The sequence below is a fragment of the Aythya fuligula genome, chromosome 3 (genome assembly GCF_009819795.1).
Source record: "Aythya fuligula isolate bAytFul2 chromosome 3, bAytFul2.pri, whole genome shotgun sequence".
Classification (NCBI taxonomy): domain Eukaryota; kingdom Metazoa; phylum Chordata; class Aves; order Anseriformes; family Anatidae; genus Aythya; species Aythya fuligula.
Window position 1 is genome coordinate 117756238 of NC_045561.1, and position 21701 is coordinate 117777938.

General features: G+C 54.4%; 1 protein-coding gene across 1 annotated transcript; it reads left to right on the top strand.

The window, feature by feature from the left end:
* The first annotated feature begins 10415 nt into the window (after window positions 1-10415).
* LOC116487522 (angiopoietin-related protein 7-like) lies at window positions 10416-20773 on the top strand. Its single transcript, XM_032184520.1, has 7 exons — window positions 10416-10499; window positions 10681-11175; window positions 13802-14024; window positions 17632-17769; window positions 19084-19300; window positions 20069-20264; window positions 20627-20773. The coding sequence occupies exons 1-7, from the start codon at window positions 10416-10418 to the stop codon at window positions 20771-20773; spliced, it is 1500 nt and encodes a 499-aa protein (XP_032040411.1).
* The last annotated feature ends 928 nt before the right edge of the window (window positions 20774-21701 follow it).

Genomic DNA, 21701 nt, shown 5'->3' on the forward strand with positions numbered 1-21701 from the left:
ACAAAACTAAGGAAAAACGGGAGAAAGACAAAAAAAAAAAAAAAAAAAAAACTTTTTTTTTTCTTTTTCTCTTTTTCTTTCTCTTTTTCTTTTTTTCTTTTTCTTTTTTTCTTTTCCTTTTCCTTTTCCTTTTCTCTTTTCCTTTTTTCCTTTTCCCTTTCCTTTTTTTCCTTTTCCTCTTCCTTTTCCTCTTCCTTTTCCTTTTCCTTTTCTCTTTTCCTTTTCTCTTTTCCTTTTCCTTTTCCTCTTCCCTTTCCTTTTCCCTTTTCCTTTTCCCTTTTCCTTTTCCCCTTTCCTTTTCCCTTTTCCCTTTTCCCTTTCCCTTTCCCTTTTCCTTTTCCTTTTTTTCTTTTTTTTTTTTTTCCTGCAGGTGGTTCAGGAGATCCCTCCGCTTCCCCTGCCTGCAGGAGCCGGGGCTCTTTGGGACAAATACACATAGGTGGCATGGACGCAAACCCCAGAGGAGTCCCTTTGGCTCAGAAAAACCCAAATTTTGGGTGGCTGCCCCCGCTGGGGCTGCACACACTCAGTTTTCACCTACCTCCACCTCTCCCTGCATCCCTGCTCCTTCCCACGGAGCCGCAGCCCGGCTATCACCACCCCCTTGCTTCTGTTTTTTGCTTTCTCCTCCAAAATCCCAGGTTTTTGTCACCACTAGAAAACCCGACGTGCTGCTGACAGCTGCTGTCAGCGGGGCTCGCTGCCCTCTCCGGAGAGGGACATAACCATGAGTTATGGGGCACGGGGAAGGCGAGATGGAGCTGCCTTCAGCCTCCATCCCCTGCGAACCCCTTGCTGCCTTTTTGGGTATCAAATCCATCCTCCCTCCTTCCCTCCTGACCCGAAACTCCTGCGGGGTGGGAGGCTGCAAGTCGGGGTAAAATTCGGGTTGAAAGAGCAGGGGGGGGGGGGTGAGGAAGCGAGGTGGGGGCGTTTCGCGTGGAACAACAGGCAAGGGAATCGCCGGGATTTCGGGCAGGGTTGTTGCAAAAGCTGCTGGTGGTTGGAGAAGTGGTGTGCTCAGGAGTGGCTCCGCTGCCTGCGGAAGGATGGCAGCCGTGAGAAGTAGCCCAGGGTCCAGCCAAAACCTGAATCGTTGCTGTGCTGCCGGCAGGAATCGGTCTAGGGGGGTCAGGGATGCCCACGGGACACGTTTAAGGCACCCCGAGGACACCTGGGCCCCGCTGTCCCCTCCTGGGATGTCCCCTCCTGGGATGTCCCCTCCTGGGATGTTCCCCTTCCCTCGTCTCAGGAGCTGCTGAATTGCCTAAAAAATGTGCTTCCCCCCCCCCCAAGCTTGAGAAATTAGGAAAAAAAAAAAAAAAAAGAAAAAGGAAAAGCCGTGAGCCTGGACTCCCCCCCTTGGTAAAAGAAAATGTGAATTTTTGGTATCATCAGTGATGCAATGGGTGAGTTTCATGCATTTCTCTGCTAAAACCAACACTTTCCTGAGGTTTTTTTTTTTTAACTTTCTGGGGACTTGTGTGTTTCACCTTTCCCCATGCCATGAGAGCTCCAGGGGGGGGCAAATCCCATCCCACCAGCCCCAAAAAGCCAGCTCCAGAAAATCTCCTCCTGGCCCAAAGAGCGTGGGAAGAGCTGCTGGGATGCGCCTGGGCGAAGGGAGAGGGGGGGAAAAAAAAAGGAGAAGGGAAAAAAAAAAGTGTTTGGGAGTTCTGAGAGCGAGCAGAGGCTCCCAGGGGGGAGAGGAGAGCGGGACAGACCGACCCCAGGTATTTGGGGGGGGATTTTTCATTTTCTGCCTGGCGGCGGCCACCCAAAACCTTCCCGGGCACGGCAGCACCGGGGGGCTCGGGCTGCGACCACCAGGACCACGGGGAGCAGGGCTGTAACAGATTAGCACACAATAACACATTAAAAAAAAATAAAAAAAGGGCTATAAAAGGAGGAGAAAGGAGGCAGAGCTGAATTAACCCTTTCGGGGTGTGTGTGTGGGGTGTTTTATCCCCTCTCCTTTACTACCCGGGGTGCATCCACCTACCCACGCGAGGCGCCCGCGTCCCCACTCCATCCCGCCCAGCGTTTTGCAAAGTTTTTCCCCTCCGTGCAACCCCAGGAGGATCTCTCCGTGCATCCTCAGGGCTGGTTTGGAGCCCAAGGGAGCCCCCAGGACCTTGCTTACCTGCGGCGTGGGCTGGGAGCACGGCCGCCTCCGCCGCCGTCCCCGTCTCCCACGCGCTCCCGGAGAGCGTCTGCCACTTGGCCGCAGCCCCGGCGCTTTTTATACCCCACGGGGCGTCGCATCGCCGCCGTCTTCTGGATGGTTGATGGCCCCTTTTGGATCCGGGGAGGCGGTTTTTTTTTGTTTTTTTTTTTTGTATTTTATTTTTTTTGGGGGGGGGGGGACACACACACACGCGCGCACAGAGGGACCCTTCCAGGTAGCGAACAAAAGAGGAGCGAGGGCGGCGAGGGCTGGGTCCCCACGGTGACCGTGGGGGGGGGGGATTAGCATCTCCCTGCGAGCTAAAAGCTCGTCAAGTTTTTTTCCGGGAGATGCTGCTAATTGCGTTAGCAGCCTTGGGGCTTGAATTTGGGGTGGGGGGGGGGAAATGGGGGCTGTTTGTTACAGGTGTCGGGCGGGAGCATCGGTCGGCACTCGGCAAGGTGCTGGGGTTTGGGGTTGTCTCTCGGGGGGGGTAAAAGCAGGTGGGTGTCCTCCAGCAGGCTGCAGACATCGGCACCGCCTTGCCGAAGGATGCTGGGGTGCAGCAGATTTACCCGAGCTCCCCGGGGTGAGACAAAAATCCCCCAAAAATGGGTCACTAAACGGGCAAAGCACACCAGGTACAAGGAACACCCAGGCTTTGAGCTTGGTGCAGGGACGAAGCAGGCAGGAGGCTCCTCTGCCATCCCCTGCTCCTTTTTTTTTTGTCTCCCTCCATCATTTCAGTTGGGTTTGTGCCTTCTGCAGCCCCCCCAGACCTCCCCAAAATCCAAGGGACCTCCGCGGCACAAGCAATCCGTATCCCGCTGCCGTGCCCCTAACTGCATTACCTGCCTCCGTCCTCCCTGGGCCGAGCCCCTGCTCTGCAATATTATTATTTTTTTTTTTTTCCGTGACGGGGAGCTATTCTGAGATGCTTTATGGCCAAAACGGAACCACGGCTCCGGCTTTAAACGCTCGTTCGTCTTCGTTAGGCCGATCTGAGCCCTTCATTTTTATAAGGGAGAAATCTGTTTAGGAAATCGCCCAAACCTTGTTGAGGAGAGGCACTGGGATGAAGGATTCCTCTGCCATGGATGGTTTCGTGCTCACCGGGCTCTTGAGAGCGATCCCCAGCTTCAGAGACCCCCCTGGGATGCCCAGCTCCCACCTTGTGCAGCATCATCCCCTCCTTCGTGCTGGGATTGGGGTGGGTTCCTCGTGTCCCACCTCATCTCCAGCAACCCCAAATCCTGGGCTGGTTGGGGCTGGGGCATGCATTTTTGGGGATACCCAGTGCCAGAGCTGGTGGCTTCATCCCGACCTCATCCCCAGGGCTGAGAGCTGGAGGTGAAGGGGTGCACAACCCCGTCTGCCACGTGAGTTTTGGCCTTTCCGTCTTAATTTGGAGAACAAATCTCACCTCGGTGTGAATGAGCCTTGGGCCGTGGTGTGAATATCGCAGCCACACTCAAATCCCATGGGCTCTGAGGACCTCCTGGCAGCCACACGTCCCTGGGGCTCCGTGGTTCTGCCCCGCATCCAAGTGCTGCTGGCGGCTGGGACATCCCCACCTCTCTTATCTCAGGCTGGAAATTTCCTGCCCTGCTTTGGAGAGTTGACCTGGTGGCTATTTCGTGCTGGAAAGGAGACGACAAATCCTTCCAAACACACAAAAACCTGCCTCTGGTCGAGCTAAAAGTGACCAGCCCCACGTGCAGTCGTGGCCAGGAAAAGGATGCTGAAACAGCTCCTCTGCTCCTCTATTTGCAGGGACCCAGGGGACACCCAAGTGGGTTCTTCACCACGAAACCACCTCCGTGGTGGCATTTCTTGGAGAATTTAGAGCCAAGGGAGACTTCCTGATGGTAAATCTGAGCGGCGGGCAGGCCACCCGTAGGGTTAGGGACATTTCCGGGTGTGTAAGTGGAGGTGATCACCTCTGGGCACACAGGTTGGTGAAAGGCAAGCCGTGCACCTTGGTTTTGGAGCAAAATGTTGGAGGGTAGCTCTGAAAAGGACCGGGCATCCCCTAACCCAGGGGAACCAGGTCGAGGTGGGCACGAAGCCACCCGAGCTCCTCATCATCATCAGCACGGGCCAGCCTCCGTGAGAAAAAAAAAAATCATTTATTTGGCTGGGACACGGGACACGTGAGGGGTCTCCTTTCTCCATGGGCTGCTTGCTTTCTGCTCGAATCCATTAATTCCCCCCACTGGCTTTAACAAAAGCAGGATCAGACCTCACACGGATGAAAGAAGCGGCTGTGGCACGGCGACCTGGGGAGCGCATTGCTGCTCGAGATTTCTGGTGCCAGTGCCCTTTCCTCAGCTCTGTTTACATGCCAAAATCTATAAAGTTGCCTCTTCGCCTCTGGTTTCAGCAGAAATTGGGCACCGTGCTGGGAACAAGCGACTGAAGGCGTCTGAGGCTCTGAGCCACCGTGCCCTTCGGCAAGTCAGCCCTGGGACGGCTTCTGGTCTTTTTTTTGGTGTGTTTTTTGGCTTTCTCTTTTCTTCCCGATTTTACAAAGAGCTTGAGTCATGTAAGCCCACTGGACAGTGCTCGACCAGAGGGTCAGGAACCAGCAGGAGCCGCGTGGGGCTGGATCCCCGTTGACTTTTATCCCCTACAGCCCCCCTTGTGCTTCCCCATCTCAGGGCTCCGTAGGGCAGCGCCTCACTTCTGGCCATCGGGGTGATATTTCCAGCACTGGATGTGTTTGAGAGGATGCTGAGCGGCTCCTGGTGGCCCTTGGGGACCTCCTGGTGGCCCTTGGGGACCTCCTGGCCTCTTAGCAGGGATGCTTTTTGGGGTACCACCTTCACAGCTCGCACCGGGGCAGGGGTCGTGGCACTGCACGTGCACCAAGCACGGCGCGATGGGGACCCGGAGCCTTGGGGACCTTGGTGGCCTTGTGGCAATCCCCAGCAGCTTCTGGTCTTGTTGCAGAAGCAGCCAGCGAGCAGGGCCAAAGGCAGAGGGCGGGAGGAAGGCTGACACTGCAGACAGCACCGCATGACCCATGGGATGCTGCAGCAAGGCAAGGCACGAGCGCATTTTGTCTCTCGAGGTCTCCTTCAAAAAGCAGCTTGTTGTTCAAGATACACACCTAGAGCCAAGGAGTTTGCTCTTTCTTGAGCCAACTCGAGCTGTCTGAAGGGCTGAAGTTTTATCCCTCCTGTCTTATTCTGCCTTCTTTCCCCAGAAGTCCCTCGAGGGATTGGGGCATCCCCAGCGCATCCCCAGGGCTCACGACCCCCTCCTGGCCCCTGCCCTCCCTGCGAGCACAGAGCTGCAAAGGAGAAACTCACGGTCCTGTCCCCCAGCCACTGCACTTTATACCCCCTCTGAAAGAGCTTTTGAGGCAAAGATAGTTGTTTTATTTTCTTGGGAATGCAAGGGGTGAAAAATACCCCAGAGCATCTCCAGTACGGGATGGATATGGATGTCTTGGGACCAGTGCGCTGCAGGGGATGGCCACAGGGCTCTGGGGCTGAAACCTCCTGCAGGGAATTATTCTTGCAGAGGGATCTTGTTTGCTCTGCGAAGGCTCAGCCCTTTCAGCTGGGGGCTGTTTTGAACTTCCTCAGAGCATTGGGAAGCTCAGGAAAGGGGCGTCCATGCACAAAAAGGATGGGGAGTGAGGCAGCACCTTGCATGGGAAGCCCTCCCCTGGGTGCTTCTCACTCCAGCCAAGCTGCTGGTAAGGACAGAAAGCGGTAATTAAGCATCACACCTTGATTTTAGGCTGAATTCATTCAGAATGAAATGAGTTTGGGACTGTCCTGCACTTTGCAGTGCTGGGTTAGCCCAGGCAGAGCCATCCTGGGGAAACTGGGCGAAATGGAGCCAGGATCCCCAAATTGTCCAGTTCTATGCTTTATTCTTCACTCCTTCTGCCTTTCTTTTCCATTTTTTTGAGCCGGTGGCATCCCCACGGACACACACTCACAGGGCACAAGCGGGCTGGAAGAGCTGTGACACACGCACGTGCCTGCAGACGCTGCCTTGCACGCGCATTTGCACACCCGGAGCCAAATCCCCGATTACTGCCCATGCCCCTAAGAGGGATTATGGCTTCTTAGGGGGCAGCTGGATGCAGGCAGGGGATTCCTTCCCGCAGCCCTGTGCTCGCACCGTGTTCCTGGGTCCTAGGGGGGTGGAATAACACCCAGCCCCATCCCCATGCCTGGTCCCAGCAGGGATGGAGCACAGGGAGGCTGCCAAAAACGTGCCAGCTGCGTGGCTCTGTGCTGGAGGGCAGAAGGCAAAGCTGGTGACAAAGCTGGTGACAAATCTGGTGACAAAGCTGGTGACAAAGCTGGTGACAAATCTGGTGACAAAGCTGGTGGCAAAGCTGGTGACAAAGCCAGTGGCCACGGCGGGGCTTTTCGCAGCAGGAGGTGCAGGCAGGGCTCAGCTGAAATCAGCAGGGCTGAGCCACCCCAGCACATCCCGGTCACTTTTTCAGCACCTCGAGGTTTCTTGGTGGCAGATCTGCAGGGACGGTGACGCTCAGCCACGTCCTCGGTCCTGGCAGTGGGGTTGTGGCTGCACTGGGATGGGTTTTTGGGGAGCCGGGAGAGCCCTGGGGCACTTTGCACCAAAGTGGTCCCAAACCTGTGTTGCCTTCCTTGTTCTGTGCTGTTTTTTCCTTTCCAGGAGGCCGTGGCACGGTCAGGGGATGCTGAATATTGGGGACACTTGGGTGACCAATGGGCAGGAACAAGAAATGGGAAAGTATTGAGTTTTTTAATATTTCTCCCTCAAAGAAATGCAAAGAAAGGGCTGATGGAGGCTGCGGTGGTGGTGGGGACCTCGTCTCTGCAGAAACGAGCGTGGGGAGAGGGAAAGGGGCAGAAGTGGTGCTCATCTGGATGCGATTCCTTCCACATCTGTGCCTCCCAAAGAGGATGGGGACCTCCATCAGCTGTGCTCTGTGCAGATGTTACCAGAATTTGGGACCTGCAGGGTGCACGCACAGAGTAGGGCTGAGCCTGGGCGGTTCGGTCTGCATAGAAACATACAACCCTAAAATCTTTAGGGTTGGAAAAGCCCTTCAAAATCTGGTCCAACCATCCCCTACCACCAATGTCACCACCAAACCCTGTCCCCAAGCACCACGTCCAACCTCTCCTCGACCACCCCCAGGGATGGGGACTCCACCACCTCCCTGGGCAACCCGTCCCGGTGCCTGGCTGCTCTTTCTGAGCAGAAATGCTTCGTAAGGAATTGCCCAAGGGGTTCCAGGTGCTGGTTTCAGACAATCCTGGGCCACCGTGGGGTGGGTATACCCCCCAAAGATGCCAAGGATGGGTCAGGCGAGTGCTCAACCTTGGGCACCTCAGAGCTCACGTCCCTCCGGTGGCTGTCTCATCGCCCAGGCTCCCGTTGAGTCCCCGCCGCCCCCTCCTGCCTAAAATCTCCCCCGAACGAGGCAGACATCAGCGGAAGGGAGCCGAAATGGCCGAGCTTTGTCTCCCTGGAGAGAGGCAGCTCCTGCCCGGCCGCCCCGTTTTCACATCTCCCTTTGTTGAAGGAGCAGCCTTGAGCGAGACGCCACTCGAGGGGCATTGAACGAAATGTTCGGTCGCCTCTTCCACGTGGCACTCAGCGCCCCTCTCCGCCTCTGACGCTAATGATCCGGATGAGGATGGTGGTTTTATTTTTTTTTTTCTTTCTTTCTTTCTCTTTTTTTTTTTTTTTTTTTTTTTTTTTTTTTTTTTTCTGAGCATAATGGGGAGAAGAAATGAAAGGGAAAAGGGGGCTGGGGGAGGGGAGGTCACATCCATTTAGGAGCCCAAACATTTACCGGGAAAGTGGCTCCTGAGTGGCCGCACAAAGGCCCTGCTGTGCCCGGCTCCATCCCTCCTCCGGCTCGCCTCCCCCGCCGCCCCCCAGCAGGACCAGCAGCCCCCGTCGGAGAGGAGGATAATGGGTTGCATTATAGGCAGGCACGATAAATGTCTCTCCACTCGTGTGCAATAAAGGGAAGCTGGTCTTTAGCTAATCGCCCTGGAGGAGCTCTTGGATGAGGCTCGAGAGCGAGATGTTCTCCTTGGTCCTGGCCCCGAGACCGCCCCGTAAGGGGCTGTGGGGTGCGATTTGTCCCATCCCGATGGGGGTGAGATGTCCTGCCCGTCCCCACAGCTTGGGTGTCTCCTGGGGTGACCCTGGAGGGCGAACGACCACGTCTGGGCAGAGGAGAGGCTCCTGTGGTGCTGGAGTGGGGTTTGCTGGTGATGTGGAGGAGCCCAAAAGGAGCACCCAAAGCTCTCCGAGGCCATCGCAGGACCAAGGGGTGCTCCTGGCACAACCCCTAGAGCGTGGCGGTGAGCTCGGTGCCTGGGTTGGAGGTGGTGAGGGTAATCTGGAGGGAGAAACGGGGATGGAAACTGAGGCTCCAGGTGCTGAGCTTCCAATATTTCATCTCCCCAAGAGCCGGTGGGCGTCAGAGCATCCCGTTCCCAGGTGGGACTCGCCAGGGGCTGGGGGGTATTCGTGGCCCAAGAGGTAATTTTTCCTGTATTTTCCCACTGAACAGCTGATTCTCAGCTCTGATATCTACAGTTTTAAGGGGGGACAAAATAGCCCCATTTCTCCTACCCCAAGCCAGGACCATTCCTTTCCCCGAGGAGGGAGGTTTGCACCCCTGCCTGGGAAGGGCTGGGGCCCCAATAACAGCCATAATGGGGGTAATATTGGCAGAGCAAACCCATTTTGGCCCCACACCAAGGAGATAAACACACAAACCCGGGTTGAAAAACAGCAGAGTGCAGCTCGGGGAGGCAGCGTGTGAACAAAAAGTGATTTTCGGAGCACATGGGGGTCCCTGTCCCTGCAGGGGAGGTGGGGGGGTGGGCTGGTGCTTTCTGCCCGCCTTCTCCCCGTTCATTAACAATGCAAAAAGGGCTCGGAGGGGGAGGGCTCTGCTTGCCCAGGGATGTTTTCTTTTCTGAGCTGCCCTGGGTGGTGGATGTGGACAGACACACGGACACCCGGAGGCGCTGGAGATGGGGAAATCGGCCCCATGGAGCAACGCCGTGTCCTGAGCCAGCAGGACACCTCCCTGCTCTGCCCCCAAACCCCGCAGAAACAAAGGAGACCAGTGAAAACCCTACACCTAACATCCACCTACACTTAACACCCCCCCCCTTGCAGATGCCCACTAACAAATTTCCCCCTTTTCAGGCTTTCCTCTGCTTTTGGGGGCCGTCTGAGCCAGTTCAAGCATCTCCTTTGTGGGAATTAATCTGGGAACATCATCTGGAAACTCTTCATGGAGTAAAGAAAACCCCAAAGCCAATGCTTTTGTCCAGCCTGGAAATCTCTGGTTTCAGCTCGCATTCTTATGTCAGAATGATTAGCATATTTAATTAAGCAAGCCTGTTGACATTTCTAGCTGGGTGGATGATTACTCTTCCTTCTTGCAAGGAGCAGCCAGCGTGATGGGGAGAAGGATGAAAACTGCCCGGAGGAAGGCTCATGGGATCGGGTGGGATGGGGATATGGGATGGGGATGGGATGGGGATGGGATGGGATGGGATGGGGATGGGGATGGGATGGGATGGGATGGGATGGGGATGGGGATGGGGATGGGGATATGGGATGGGATGGGATGGGATGGGATGGGATGGGATGGGATGGGATGGGATGGGATGGGATGGGATGGGATGGGATGGGATGGGACAAAATGGGACAAAATGGGACAAAATGGGATGGGACAAAATGGGACAAAATGGGATGGGATGGGGGTGTCTGGGAGCAGGGAGCCGTGCCCTCAAGCCAAGACTCCGGTTTAATCCCTGCTGTGCTGATAAGGTCATGCTGGGACCTGTGCTCCTGCCTGCCGTGCGCCGTCTGGGGCCGGCAGCTCTGGGGGCCCTATTTATAGTGCGGTGAGAGGATCAGGGGGAATCAGTGCCCAGCAAACCCCGATGCTTGCCCTGCTTCCCACAGCCAGTCCCTGCTCGCTGCCTGCTGCTGGAGCACCCGGCTGGTCCTTGCCAAGGTAGGTGCCGGCACCACGGGTGCTTGGGGAGCCTCGGTGCCCTCCCACGTCCCCATCCCCATCGGGGTGGGATTGGGGTGGCTTTTGGCACGGTGGGGAGCCCCAGTGTTGAGCTGATTTCTCTAGATAAAAGGGACAAATTTTATGTATTTGTCTTGTCCTGCTGTCAGCCAGGTCACCGTCCCTCCATCCCGCTTGGACCTGAGCCCACCTGGGGCAACCGACCCCACAGCCATGGGGAAATTGGGCCAGGGTGGAGGTGCGGGATGGAGATCTGACCCTGTCAGGGGCATCTCGGTGGTCTGGGGTCCTCATAAGGTGGGCACCATGCCCTCCATACCCCTATTTATGGCTACATTTACCCCAAACCCATACAGAGGGGCATGGGGAGAGCCCCAAACCCATGAGCCGCTGGGGAGGCGGTGGGCAGCGCGGTGGGAGGGCTCCTTGCTCCCCTTTGTCCCCACCACCTGCATCCCTGCTCCGGCTCCTGTTCCAGGCAATTCCAGCGCGTTGGGATGTGGGCAAAACCAGCGTGGCCCCACATGGGCTCAACACCCTGCCCGAGGTGACGGAGCCACCCTTGGGGACCGTCCCCGTGCGCCCCATGGAGCTCTGCTCCGGCACCGTCCCCGCTGGGGCACCTTGGCTCTCCCTCCTCTTGCTGGCGGTGCTGAGCGTCCCCTCGCTGCCGAAATCCCTTCCCGCGTCCTACGGGGACACCGAGGAGCCCCAGGAGGGCACGGGCTTGATCCAGTGCGGGGAGTACAGCAACCAGGTGCTGCCCAACGGGCGCTGCCGGATCGTGGCCACCCTGCCGCAGGGGGACGAGCAGCGGTGCCCGGATCTGTTCCGCTGCACCGACGAGGTGTCCTACTGGCTCCACGAGAACGAGGAGCGCAAGCAGCAGATCCTGGAGCTGCGGGAGCTGATCTCGGAGCTGCAGGAGGAGCTGAGGAACCACCGGCACCGCATCAAAGTCCTGGAGCTGCAGGTAAAGGGGCTGCTCTCGGTGCCTGCAGGGATGATGCAGAGGGTGATGGTGAAATGCTCAGCATTGCTCTGACCACGGGGGTTTATCCATTAAACCCCTCTTACTCTGCTGGCTCGGGAGCCTTCCAGGGCTGATCTTTCTTAGCGTGAGCTGCAAACCCCTCTGGTTTTATCCCTGTAGGAGGAGGAAGACCATCCCCAACACCTCTGAGCCTGCCTGGGATGGGTTGGGGTCGCTCACCCCTTACCCATATTGGGGCTAGAGATGAAGTTTTAGGCAGCCAGAGCTGAACCACATCTCAGGTTGACTCCTTCCCAGAGCCCTGCAGCTCCGGGCCAAGGAGGCAGAGGGACAGCAGTGCACTAGATATTTTCCATGCAGTGTTCATGCCCTTAATCCTGTCTTCCTTTCCAAGCTCTGAAACAACCCACGTAACACCCTGCCTCTTCTGTAGGGTCCCTGGGAGGCAATGGTGCTTGGTTGGACCATGGCACTGACCCTCCTCCTGCTTATACAGGTCCCTTCCCATCCTCTCTGCTCTCCCTTTTTGCCTCCCCTCTCACCCTCTTGATAATTTCTGTGTCTTCGTGCTGTTTTTTATCCCTTTCCCTGTTAATAGGAGTTGGGAGAACTCGTTTCTCCTCTAGGGGATCCCAGGTGAGCAGCGGGGAAGGAGCTGGGGGTGCTGCTGGGCTCTGCACCCTACAAGGATGCACCCAAGGGTCCTGGGGGGACATCCAGGTCCCCAACCCTACCCCGAGCAGTTCACACCTTGGGGACAGGGCCAGCAGCACCCATGCCACCAGGCTACATCTGCACTCGCAGAGGGGATGTCCCTGGGGATATCTGGGACCCCCTTGGGCCATTTGCAGGGGGTTCCAGCCCTCTGTCGGAAAGGGCCCTGAACGATTGCTTTGAACCCAGCCTTGTTTTCAGCGGGAAGCTGCAGCAGAGACCTACAGCAATTCCTTTTTTTTGTTGTTGTTGAAAAAACACACGCTGGAATGTAAAGGGGTGGAAGAAAAGGAAAGAGAACAAAGCCTGGAGAGCTCCGCAATGCGCGCAGCCCTCCGTCCAAGCACGGGAGGGGGGAATGGCAAGAAGCGCAGCTGAATGCAGGGTGGGAAACAAGGCCTTGCAGCTGAACCAAGGAAAACAGAAGCAGAAATGGCTGCTGAGCCGGTCCCCTCCAGACCCTACAGTCACAGGGACAATTCCACCAGAAGTTTTCCCACTCTGTTGCTCTGGCCCCTTCCCAATGCCCGTGCCCAGCCTGGCAGGCTGCTTTTTCCCCACCTCCCCTTGCTGCCTCCCCGCCGTGCCCACCATCCGGCCCAGCTAGGGCTCTCCACCTCCCTTCCTCCCTCCGAGGCGCTGTTGCTCCTTTAATCCGTCCCCATAAATCAGCCTCCTGCTGCTTTGCCACCAGGGTTTCTCCTGCAGCTCGATGTCAGCTCCTCCGCCCAGCACGGACATCTCTCCGAGCACCCCAGGAGCCTTTCTGAGCAGGTTCTGCCAGGTCCCAGTTCCTTTTGGGCTAACGGGGACCCCAAAATGGGGTCAGGCGAGGTGACCCCTTCTCTGCCTTGTTTCCCTCCCCACCTCCCTTATTCCACCGTGGTTTGGGTGGGCAGGACCCCGCTGCGCCCCAACGGAGAAGTCCCCGATAAACCATCCCCGGTGGAGCAAAGGGATGCGGCGGGGTCTGCTGATGGAAACCAGCCTGGCCGTGCTGGTTTTAATCAGCAGCAGGGGATAAAAAAAAAAGGAAAAAAAAAAAAAAAAAAAAGGTGTCGGCTGTGGAGGAGGAGGGGATTGTCTGGGAGAGAGCATCACGGGTTTACGCGCAGGGCTGGCGCGTGGGTGCAGGCTGCTGGTGTCGGTCACGGCTCGCGGGGCAGAGCTGATTTACGGGCGAGCCAGAGACGTTGCGGGGCTGATAAGGAGAGCACCACGTTGTCACACACCCTAGTTCCCAGCCTCGTTTCCCCTGTTTGTCTATCTGCTTGGGATTTGGGGATATGGGCAGGCTCGTCCCGAGGTGATCTGGGCTTGTCGGCAGGGCCAGACCATGCTGAAGTGGTTTTGGGAAGGATGCTGTAGGGCTGCCGGTAGTTATCGGTGCAGAAAACATCCTCTGGATGCACAAATCCCTTCCCATGGGAGGAAATCCCAACCTGCAAGCAGAATCACTGCGGTTTTGCAGGTATTTGGGCACCTGGAGCAGGTTTGGTGTGTGCTGGTGGGGCTGGGGGTGCCCATTTCAGTGTGAGCCCCCCGCCTAGCCCAGGCACGTATCCTACATAGGATCAAAGAGTGTGCATCCTAAATACAAGTGGTAAAAGGGGCTGGGGCCCTGCATCCCCAGGGTTGGTACCCGAAGAGCAGGAGGTAGCATGGGGGTGGTGATGGGGTTGGTGGATTCACCCTGAGATGCAACGAGCTGGAGGGGTTTTGGGGACAAATCCCATCTGCTTACCCTGCTCCTGCAGCACCCAGCTCACCTCTGCACGTCCCACCCGTGCCGGGGAACCCCAAAGAGGTTGTGGGTCCTGCCAGGGGTTGGGGAGGGCTGCGGGGTTTCCCCGTATCCCCCCTTCTATCCCAAATTTTGCCCTGCTTGCAGCACGAGGAGGCGGCCGGCCCCAACCGCAGCCTGGAGCAGCGGGTGCAGGACCTGGAGCAGCGGTACAGCGAGGCCAGCACCCTGCAGCACATCCAGGCCACGCTGCTCTACGACATGCAGGCGCAGATCAACAACGTCTCGGTGCTGACCGACTGGGTCTGGCGCAACCCCACCTGCCTCGGCCCCGCAGACATCAGGCTGCAGGAGGAGACGCACCGGCCAGGTGATGGGGAGATGCTGGGGTGGGAAAAAAGGGTTTCGATCCTCTTTGCTTGCAGCCTGGTTTCAGCCAGACTGCTTTCACCAGGCTCCTCGGAGCAGTGGAATATTTTCTGTGCAACCTAGGAGAGGGTCTGGTACCTTGGTGTTTTTTTTTTTCTCTCCCTGGGTGGGGTGAGATGCTCGCAGGGCTCAGATTTGGCTCTGACAGCCCCGTTGGCATCGCTCCCACTGTTATTGCACCTGCAGTCAGCTGCAGGTGCCTTCCGTCTAGCTCCGGGGACTGTTTCCTCATCAGAAAAAAAAAAAAAAAAGAAAAAAAGAAAAAAAGAAAAAAAAAAGGAAAAAAGAAAAAGGAAAAAAAGAAAAAAGAAAAAAATAGAAATAAAGAAAAAGGAAAAAAAAAAAAAAGGAAAAAGAAAAAGGAAAAAAAAAAGGAAAAAGGAAAAAGGAAAAAAGAAAAAAGAAAAAAAAAAGAAAAAAGAAAAAAGAAAAAAGAAAAAAAAAGGAAAAAAGAAAAGAAGAAAAAAAAAAGAAAAAGAAAAAGAAAAAGAAAGAAAAAAAGAAAAAAGAAAACAAAAAGAAAAAGAAAAAGAAGAAAAGGAAAGAAAGAAGAAAGAAAGAAAGAAAGAAAGAAAGAAAGAAAGAAAGAAAGAAAGAAAGAAAGAAAGAAAGAAAGAAAGAAAGAAAGAAAGAAAGAAAGAAAGAAAAAGATGAAAAGGAAGAAAGGAAGAAAGGAAAGAAAGAAGAGAAGAATAAAGAAAAAGAAAAAAAAAATAAAATAAAATAAAAGAAAAAGCAAGAAATCATTTTGTCTCAAAAATTCATAACATGAAATCGGGGCTTTGGTAATACTCTTCAACTCCCCCAAACCAACAATTTTCCATTATTTCTCATACTCTAGATTTAATGAATGCATTGAAGTTTTTGCCAGTTTTTGTTTGCTTGTTTTCCTTGTTAGTCACTGAAATGTTTTATTCATTTTATTATTTTTTAGCAAACATGGGAACTTCCAATCAAAAAACGCATTTATTTTTTTTTTCCCCTGCTGTTCTGCCCCAATTTTCTGCCAAAGAATCCCCATTTATGACAACGTTCGGACCGGGGCTCGTCATAGCTGGGATCTGCAAAGCTCCACCTGGAGCTGCTGGAAGGTTTTGCAACCTGTTGGGTCTCCAGGGCCTTGGTAAGGGGGTGCTGACCACCGTGCCCGGCCCCATTTCAAAACCCCAAAGTTTTGATCCTGGGGGCACCCCCGGAGCTCACAGCAGCACCCTGGGGATCCCAGGAGTGGTCCCAGCGCTCCGGTGCTGAGCAGAGGGGCAGGAGGATGTTAGGAAAGGATGAAGAGATGTTCCTCCAACCTGCCGTGCACCCGGTCTTACAAAGCCAGGGTCTTCCTTCTCCAGAAAGGAGCAGGTTCAATCAAGCACAGGAGCTGCTGACGGCTTTCACCTCCCAGCCTTGATCTGATTTGAGCTGGTGATGTCAGGGGGAAAGGCAGTTACTTCTCCTCAGGCCAACTAATGTAAGAATTTTCCCAAAAATTGCATTAAAGAAAGAAAGAGAGAAAGAAAAAGAGAAAGAAAGAGAGAAAGAGAGGAAGAGAGAAAGAGAGAAAGAAAGAGAGAAAGAAAGAGAGAAAGAAAGAGAGAAAGAAAGAGAAAGAAAGAGAGAAAGAAAGAGAGAAAGAAAGAGAAAGAGAGAAAGAGAGAGAGAGAAAGAAGGAAAGAAGGAAGGAAAGAAGGAAAGAAGGAATAAAAGAAGGAAAGAAGGAAAGAAGGAAAGAAGGAAAGAAGGAATAAAAGAAGGAAAGAAGGAAAGAAAGAAGGAAACAAGGAAAGAAGGAATAAAAGAAGGAAAGAAGGAAAGAAAGAAGGAAAGAAGGAAAGAAGGAATAAAAGAAGGAAAGAAGGAAAGAAGGAAAGAAAGAAGGAAGGAAAGAAAGAAGGAAGGAAAGAAAGAAGGGAAGAAGGGAAGAAGGAAGGAAGGAAGGAAGGAAGGAAGGAAGGACGGAAGGAAGGAAGGAAGGAAGGAAGGAAGGAAGGAAGGAAGGAAGGAAGGAAGGAAGGAAGAAAGAAAGAAAGAAAGAAAGAAAGAAAGAAAGAAAGAAAGAAAGAAAGAAAGAAAGAAAGAAAGAAAGAAAGAAAGAAAGAAAGAAAGAAAGAAAGAAGAGTGCAAAGCTCATTTGGCCACCCATGTCATGGTGGAGGCAACACCAACAGCTCCAACCCCACCTGCTGCCTTTGTGTGCTCCTCCCTGAGCACGAGCTGGGATGTTCAGGGGTGCTGGTGCTCACCTCTACACCCGTGGCAGCCCCCTCCATGATTTGATGTCACCTTTTTATAATTGGATGCTGATAATTTGCTCTGCACCCAGCTGCTTCCCCCCCTGCACGCTCTGCAGCAGCCGCTTGGTGCCAGCCCCAGGGGACGTCCCCAGTGTCCCCAGCCTGTCCCCAGCCTGCAGCCACCACACGCCCCAGTTGGTGAGCCAGGATGCGGCCACTATTCAGCTGTCATTGCCCTCCCCAGCCTTATTTTCCCATCCAGAAGCTTTCATCAGCTGCCAGTCCTGCAGCCTCGGTTTGCCTCATGGACAGGCAGTCTCCTGGGCTTTCTGCTCGTCCCCTCCTGGGCCCCTGCATCTCCCAGTGACACCAGTTTGGTGTCCAGGCCACATGTGCTTCAGGCTGGCCTGGCGGGGTGAGTGGAAGGAAGGGGGAGCTGCCTTTGTGCCTCTCTTCCTAAAGATGACAATCATCACACCAGGCTGCAGCCATCTCCAGGGAGACTCTTCTCACAAATGCTTCGTTTTGGGTGTCTACGCGCACATGAGCTGGATTTTTAGGATATCGAGTCAAGCAGTGCATGGACTGAGCCAAGTCAGCATGGTCTTTCCACCGGGCAGTCTCCTAGTGCCATCGAGAACATCCAAAACATCCCCCTAAGCCTGGAAGATGTGGGACAAGACCTACCTGGGACACCTGAGAGCCAGCCAGGATGCTCCTGGGCACCTCAGATGTCTCCGGGCACGTCTGTGCAGAGAATTCAGCCCAGCTCCTTTGGTAGGTGACGGGAGGAGAGTGGATTTCTCTCCTCTCCCACGTAAAGCCAGGATGAGCTACCCTCTGCATGAGCCTGTCTCTAGGGACACCAGCCGAGACCGCCTCTGAAGTATAGATAGCTCGTGCCAGACAAAATAAATCCCGCCTGGCACATCCCGGTTAGAAGCATCTTTAGAGTCTTCAGAACGGTTTTGATCCCCTTTCCTTGTGCGACAATGCCTGCAGCAGCCGTGTGGGAGAAGAAAAACCTTCCTCTGCCATCTGCACCATCGATCCTTTATCAGCGCATCGCAGCTTTTTGGGGTGAGGTGTAACCCAACTGACCTTCCCCAGCCACAGCACCCAAAATACAGACCCGTGCTAATGAACCTGATCGCTAATAGGCACTGCACTCGGGCAGGAAGGCAGCGTCATGCAACGTAGTCGCTCTGAATTTGGGATTTTTGTCAGGCTCTGTGTTACGATAGCATGAAAATGATGTAACCCTAACACTTTTTTCTTTTTTTTGTGTACCAAATGTCACATTTCTCCGCTTTCTTGCAGAGATGAAGCACGCCAGGAACTGCCCCATCGACTGTGCTTCTGTTTACTACAACGGGCTCCGGCGGTCGGGGGTCTACAGCATCATGCCCTCCATCGGAGGGATGCCTATCGAGGTGCTGTGCGAGATGGACACCGAAGGTACTGCGGGACCTACACCATCTGCCAGGAGAGCTCTGGGTGGGAGATGTGTCCCTGCGAGCTGTCTCCTAGCTGAGGGTTACAGCCTCTCTGCTGGCTAAAGAAAGGGAAATTTGGATAAAGAGTTCAAACCAGGCATTAGGGCTGGGACTCAGTTGTCTAAATGCAGGCATTTAGGGCTCTTTGGGGATCTCCTCACATACCCAAGGTATTTCCAAAGATCTAGTGGATACCACACAGGGCTTTGGGAAAAAGAAGCCCTTCTGGAGGAGGGGGTTCCTGGAGCATCTCCGGGCAGCAGAGAGAAATCCCTAAATGTAGCTGTGCTGAAGTGAGAGGGGAGAGCCTGCCCAGAGATATTTTGGGGTGTAAAAGTGGGAGCAGATGACCACCCGGACCTTTGCTGTCTAAATATCCATACACAACGCATCATCCCTAGGCACAGACTTACTAACAAAATCAGTTTGCGAGGCCCAGATTTGGGAAGAACGACGCCAATTGTCAGGGAACCGCGGTGGGCTGTCAGCTCCTTGCCCCGTGGGTCTGCTCCAGCCGGGATGGACGTGTCACATTAACACATCCCGAGATGGAGGAAGAGGTTGGCTGCCCACGGGCAGGCTTCTTGCCTACATTGAAGGTTGGCCCAAAAGATCTACAGGTGATGGCAGCTTGTGGACATGAGCACTCATTAAGAAACGGGCTGTTCAGGCAGTGTGGTTATGGCATTACTATTATTTGCATGACCATTGTCACAGTCTTGGACACTGCCGAGTGACAGCCTGTACAAACAGCAAATAAAAACATGTCCCCAGTCCCCTCCTCAGTCTTACAGTTTCGGAATAAAATGAGAAAGAGGGATTCAGACAGATGGGAGAGCAGATGGAGACTGTGAGACAATGCTGGAAGAGAGCTCGTGTGCCTCTGTGGTGCTGCGGGAACAGTACATAACAATCTCCAAACTCCAGGATCTCCAGTTCGTTCCAGTCCCAAAACATTTGCCTCCCCCGGAGCACCACCGTACTCATTTAAAGCCACCTGAAGGTCTGCAATGAACCCCTGGCAGCCGGCAGGAGAACATCATCACCAGCAGACATGGGAGAGGTGGCACCCCCTTTCCCTGAGCTGCGTTGGGCACCAGGTTTTATCCCTGTAAACCAGCTCACGCTTTGCTTTGCCACTTGGTCAGAGGGGGCAGGACAAGGAGACACCTTCCTGAGCTGGAGATGGACCCTCAGAGGTGACACCACACCGTGTGAACGTGTTGGGACTCACGGATGTTCCCTCCAGACTCCCCTTTTCCATTCTGTCCTGCAGGTGGGGGCTGGACGGTCATCCAGAGGCGTCAGGACGGCTCGGTTGACTTCAATCGGACCTGGAATGAGTACAAGGAGGGCTTTGGGGACCTCAGCGGCGAGTTCTGGCTGGGCAACGAGAACATCCACAAGATAACCAGCCAAGGGGACTACTCACTGCGTATCGACCTGGAGGACTGGAACAACAAGCACAAGCACGCCTTCTACCAGGTCTTCAGGTAGGAGCTGGGGTGGTCTCCACTGGTTCTTGGCGTTTTATTATCCATAACACATCAGCCACGTCCTTTATTAAGCAGGGATGGCCAGGTCTGTCTAGACAGTCCCAGATGAACTCTTTCCTTTTCTCTGCTGGAAATGTTTGTGGGTGACCGTGGAGTAACCTGCATGGGAGGATGTGCAGGGTAGCACTGCATGTTTGAAGCTTTGGGGCTTAAGGTAGACCCCCAAACTGCTGAAACTACCTTAAAACAGAACAAAACAAACAAAACCACAAAAAAAATATGTTGCTTGAAAGTGCCTTGGAGCATCTTCTGCCAGCAAACGTGCTCTGAATGGTCACCCCGATTTTTTTTTTTTCTCATCAGATGCCATGTGCAACAGCAGTCACCTTCAACCTTTGCTAGCCCAGGGGGCAAATTACTAATTAGCTCGGTCAAGGTGAAGGGCAGGATGCTTGCTCTCTGGAGGAGAGGCAGAACCGTGTAATCAGAGGGTTTGTCTTGCCAAAGCCGCCTCAGCTCTTTGTTGTGGTTGTAGAGTCACGGTCTGCCTGGCTCAGACCTAAAGCAAGTGCCCTGAGTCATGACAAAAACATCCCACAGAAGGGGGAAATCCATCGGCTTTGGCTCTGAGAGGTGATGAATCACAACGGGGAGCCTGGGCAGAGCAGCCCGATGATTGCTAGGTGCCCACACCAGGAATGCGTCCCCAAACTGGAGAGGAGGCTCGGACGCTCCCCTTTTAAATAGTTTCCCCTTTGCTGGCAGCATCGAGGACGAGGCCAACTACTACCGCCTGCACGTGGACGGGTTCAGCGGGACGGTGGAGGACTCCTTCGCCTGGTACCACAACAAGAGGAGCTTCAGCACGCCCGACTCGGGGAACATCTGTGCCGAGATCTCCCACGGGGGCTGGTGGTACCACCAGTGCTTCTTCTCCAACCTCAACGGGGTGTACTACAAGGTAAAGGGGGGGAAAGGGACACAGGGGTGGCACTCAAGGACTGGGGACAGTGTCCTCACATCCCTGCAATCCTTCCTGGCTTGGCCAACCTCTGCTCTTGGAGCAGGGCTCAAGGGAGTGCTGGCACCAGGGCAGCCCAGCCCTTTCGGTGCCGGGGATCAGACACAAGCATCAAGCCACCTCTTCACGCTGTGTTTTGGGGCCGTTTGGTGGTGACTCATGCAGCCTGAGATGCCACCTCCACTGGGAGCACCTGAAATATGTCGAGCTTTACGTGCCCTTCCCACTGTGTCGCTGCGGTGTTTGAGTGATCAATTTTCTGACACCTCCGTGCGTTTCCCATCCTTCTTTCTGCACCACAGGGTGGCCGATACTCCATTAAAAACCGAAAGATCCTGGGCCCTGATGGCATCGTGTGGTACTCGTGGAAGGACACGGACTACTACTCCCTGAGGAAGGTGGTCATGATGATCCGGCCACGCACCTTCCGTCCCCACCTCTCCCCGTGAAGCAGCCCCGGGCCTTCTTCCATTCGCCCACTTCTGGGAACAGAAGTGTGTGGAAATAACTCCTCGGGAGCAAAAACTGAGCCTGGGGGTCCCTGATGGACTGAGCCACCATCCTTCTTGCTGCCTGTGGGCCTCGGAGAGAGCTGAACCACCCGCGGGAGCATGGAGGCCTTCAGCGGTGCTGGGGTGGTGAAAGCTCTCCTCACGCCATGGAGGTGGGCCATGAGGATGGCCTTGCGAAGACGAGCATGGGGCAGTTTTTCACAGCAGTTCTTGGCAGCATTTTTTTTTTTGGCAGCACTTCTTGGCAGGATTGGGCTTCCCCAAGGCCTGAGCCCCAACCTGGGTGCTGGCTTGGGGTGGTCTGAGGCCGCAGCTTGTGTTGAGGGGAGATGTCGAGCGCTCTGGATGTGAAGCCAAGAGTAAATTCAGACCAGCAATCCTGCATGTATTTTCTACAGCTCTTGGCTTGGTGTTCACATTACTGTGTGTGTATTTAGCACTGGAGGTCCAGCGCTTCAACCCAGGGACGTCCTGGGGTGGCTGCAAGGTGCTGAGATGGCCCTGGGGAGAGCAGGGAGAGCCAACGTCGCTGCCCAAACCTCATCGTGGGCAAAAGAGGAGGAAGATCCACAGTGGTCCTTGCTTCTCTGGCAGGGATTGTGTAGCTGCAATAATTATGCCCCAAATAAAAGGATTTAAAAATCAAAATGCTGAAGATTTTCCGTTTTTCCATCGCGTTTTCATCTCTCAGGCCTTTCTCTGGCAAAGAACTGATGAATTTTCTATCCACCTTAGGCGTGGTCTGCAGGAATGATTAGACGTGATTTTAAGTCTTGTTTTACTGCCTTGTTCTAGATAAAGAGGACTTGTTGTTGCTTTCCTTTAATTTCTGTAGGGTTTTTCCATCTGTAGTTGTAGCTAGAGC